Genomic DNA, 1,715 nt, shown 5'->3' with positions numbered 1-1,715 from the left:
TCCTCTTCTTCTTCTTCTTCTTCTTCTTCTTCTTCTTCTTCTTCTTCTTCTTCTTCTTCTTCTTCTTCTTCTTCTTCTTCTTCTTCTTCTTCTTCTTCTTCTTCTTCTTCTTCTTCTTCCTCCTCCTCCTCCTCCTCCTCCTCCTCCTCATTGTTATTGTTATCCTTTGAAGAAAGCACAATAATTTCCAAGCTGAGAAGTGGGCTAGGTGGAGTCCAGAGTCCCTCAATGTTCCGTTGAATTGACTGGATTATATTCAGATAGTTTCAGGAGTCAGTAAGCTGTTTCCCACCGGCCTGTTTTTGTGCTTCTACAGCTTTACTTTCTCGGTCTGGCTTTATTTACTGCGCCATTGCGAGAGCCCACTGTGTGGCATCCTGTATTTCATCGATTCGGAAGAAATGTACGGCACCCCTGCTGTATTTCTCACCAATAAAGGTAAGAGGAAGAAAAAGAGATCCATCTGGCGGGAAACCAGAAGCAGGGACTTCTCCGCGGTGGCTCCCTCCCTCGGGAACATCATCCCTCTGGAAATGAGACCGGTCCTCACTCTGACATTTTTTCGGAAGGCCCTGAAGACGAGGTTCTGCCAGCGGGCCTGGGGAGCCCAGAGTGGGACGGAGCCCATCAAATGACCGATTTGAGTGTGGACGGTCGCCGGGGATGGAGGGGGGGCGAGGTGGTGATTAATTTTATTTTTTTTATTATTTTTGTTTCTTTTATATTGCGTTTTTATGTCCTGTCAGCCGCCTTGAGTTGCCATGAGCGAGTAGGCGGTGATAGAAAATGTCTAAATAAATAAATATACAAATCAACAAATAGATAGGTTAATAAGGAAGTCGGGGATCACATTTCAGGTGATCTTCACATCCAAATGCACCTGGTCAAAGGAGGGGATCTAGCAGGGAAGAGCACGTTCTGCCTTCCTCTGAAGCAGTGGTTGCGACTGGATCTCTCTGTTAATGGACCAGAGGTATGTCTGTCTGTCTGTCTGTCTGTCTGTCTGTCTCTCTCTCTCTCTCTCTCTCTCTCTCTGCATCTCTGTTTCTCTCTCTCTTTCTCTCTCCATCTCTCTTTGTCTCTGTCTCTTTCTCTGTCTCTCTCTTTCCCTCTCCCCATCTCTCCCTTTCTCTCGCTGTCTCTCTCTTTCTCTCTCTATGTCTCTGTCTCTCTGTCTCTCTTTCTCTCTCTGTCTCTCTCTTTCTCTCTCTCTGTCTCTGTCTCTCTCTTTCTCTGTCTCTCTTTCTCTCTCTGTCTCTCTCTCTCTCTGTCTCTGTCTCTGTCTCTCTCTGTCTCTGTCTCTCACTCTCTCTTCTTTCTTTCTCTCTCTCATTTCTGTCTCTGACTCTCTTTCTCTCTCTCTTTCTTTCTCTCTGTCTCTCACTCTGTCTCTCTTTCTCTCTCTGTCTCATTCTCTCTTTCTCTCTCTCTCTTTCTCTCTCTCTCTTTCTTTCTTTCTTTCTTTCTTTCTTTCTTTCTTTCTTTCTCTGTCTCTGTCTCTCTTACTGTCTCTCTGTCTCTGTCTCTGTCTCTGTCTCTCTCTCTCAACCTTGTATGCACCTCCTAAATATGAGTCAGTTCCCAATCATCCGAATGTAAATCACGTGACCCCAGGGAGGCTGCAACGGTCATACGTGTGAAAAAAGGATCATACTTTTCAGAACGAATATTTAACTTTTTCTTTCAGATCGACATCACCGTTGTTGGGAAGAATA

The 1,715-nt window shown here is 45.1% G+C and overlaps 1 protein-coding gene across 1 annotated transcript in view; it reads left to right on the top strand.

Annotated features, from left to right (window-relative positions):
* The window catches only part of SEL1L3 (SEL1L family member 3), a 27,830-nt gene that overhangs the window by 7,893 nt on the left and 18,222 nt on the right, over window positions 1-1,715 (top strand). The window contains exons 3-5 of the mRNA XM_015830165.2: window positions 317-438; window positions 858-973; window positions 1,688-1,715. Of these exons, the coding sequence (XP_015685651.2) occupies window positions 317-438; window positions 858-973; window positions 1,688-1,715 (266 nt within the window). The remainder of the gene's footprint in view (window positions 1-316; window positions 439-857; window positions 974-1,687) is intronic.

Source organism: Protobothrops mucrosquamatus, unplaced genomic scaffold, assembly GCF_001527695.2.
Source record: "Protobothrops mucrosquamatus isolate PMUCROS unplaced genomic scaffold, P.Mucros_1.0 scaffold8951, whole genome shotgun sequence".
Classification (NCBI taxonomy): domain Eukaryota; kingdom Metazoa; phylum Chordata; class Lepidosauria; order Squamata; family Viperidae; genus Protobothrops; species Protobothrops mucrosquamatus.
Note: the sequence above shows the minus strand (reverse complement) of the source record. Positions and strands in the feature narration are given on the sequence as shown.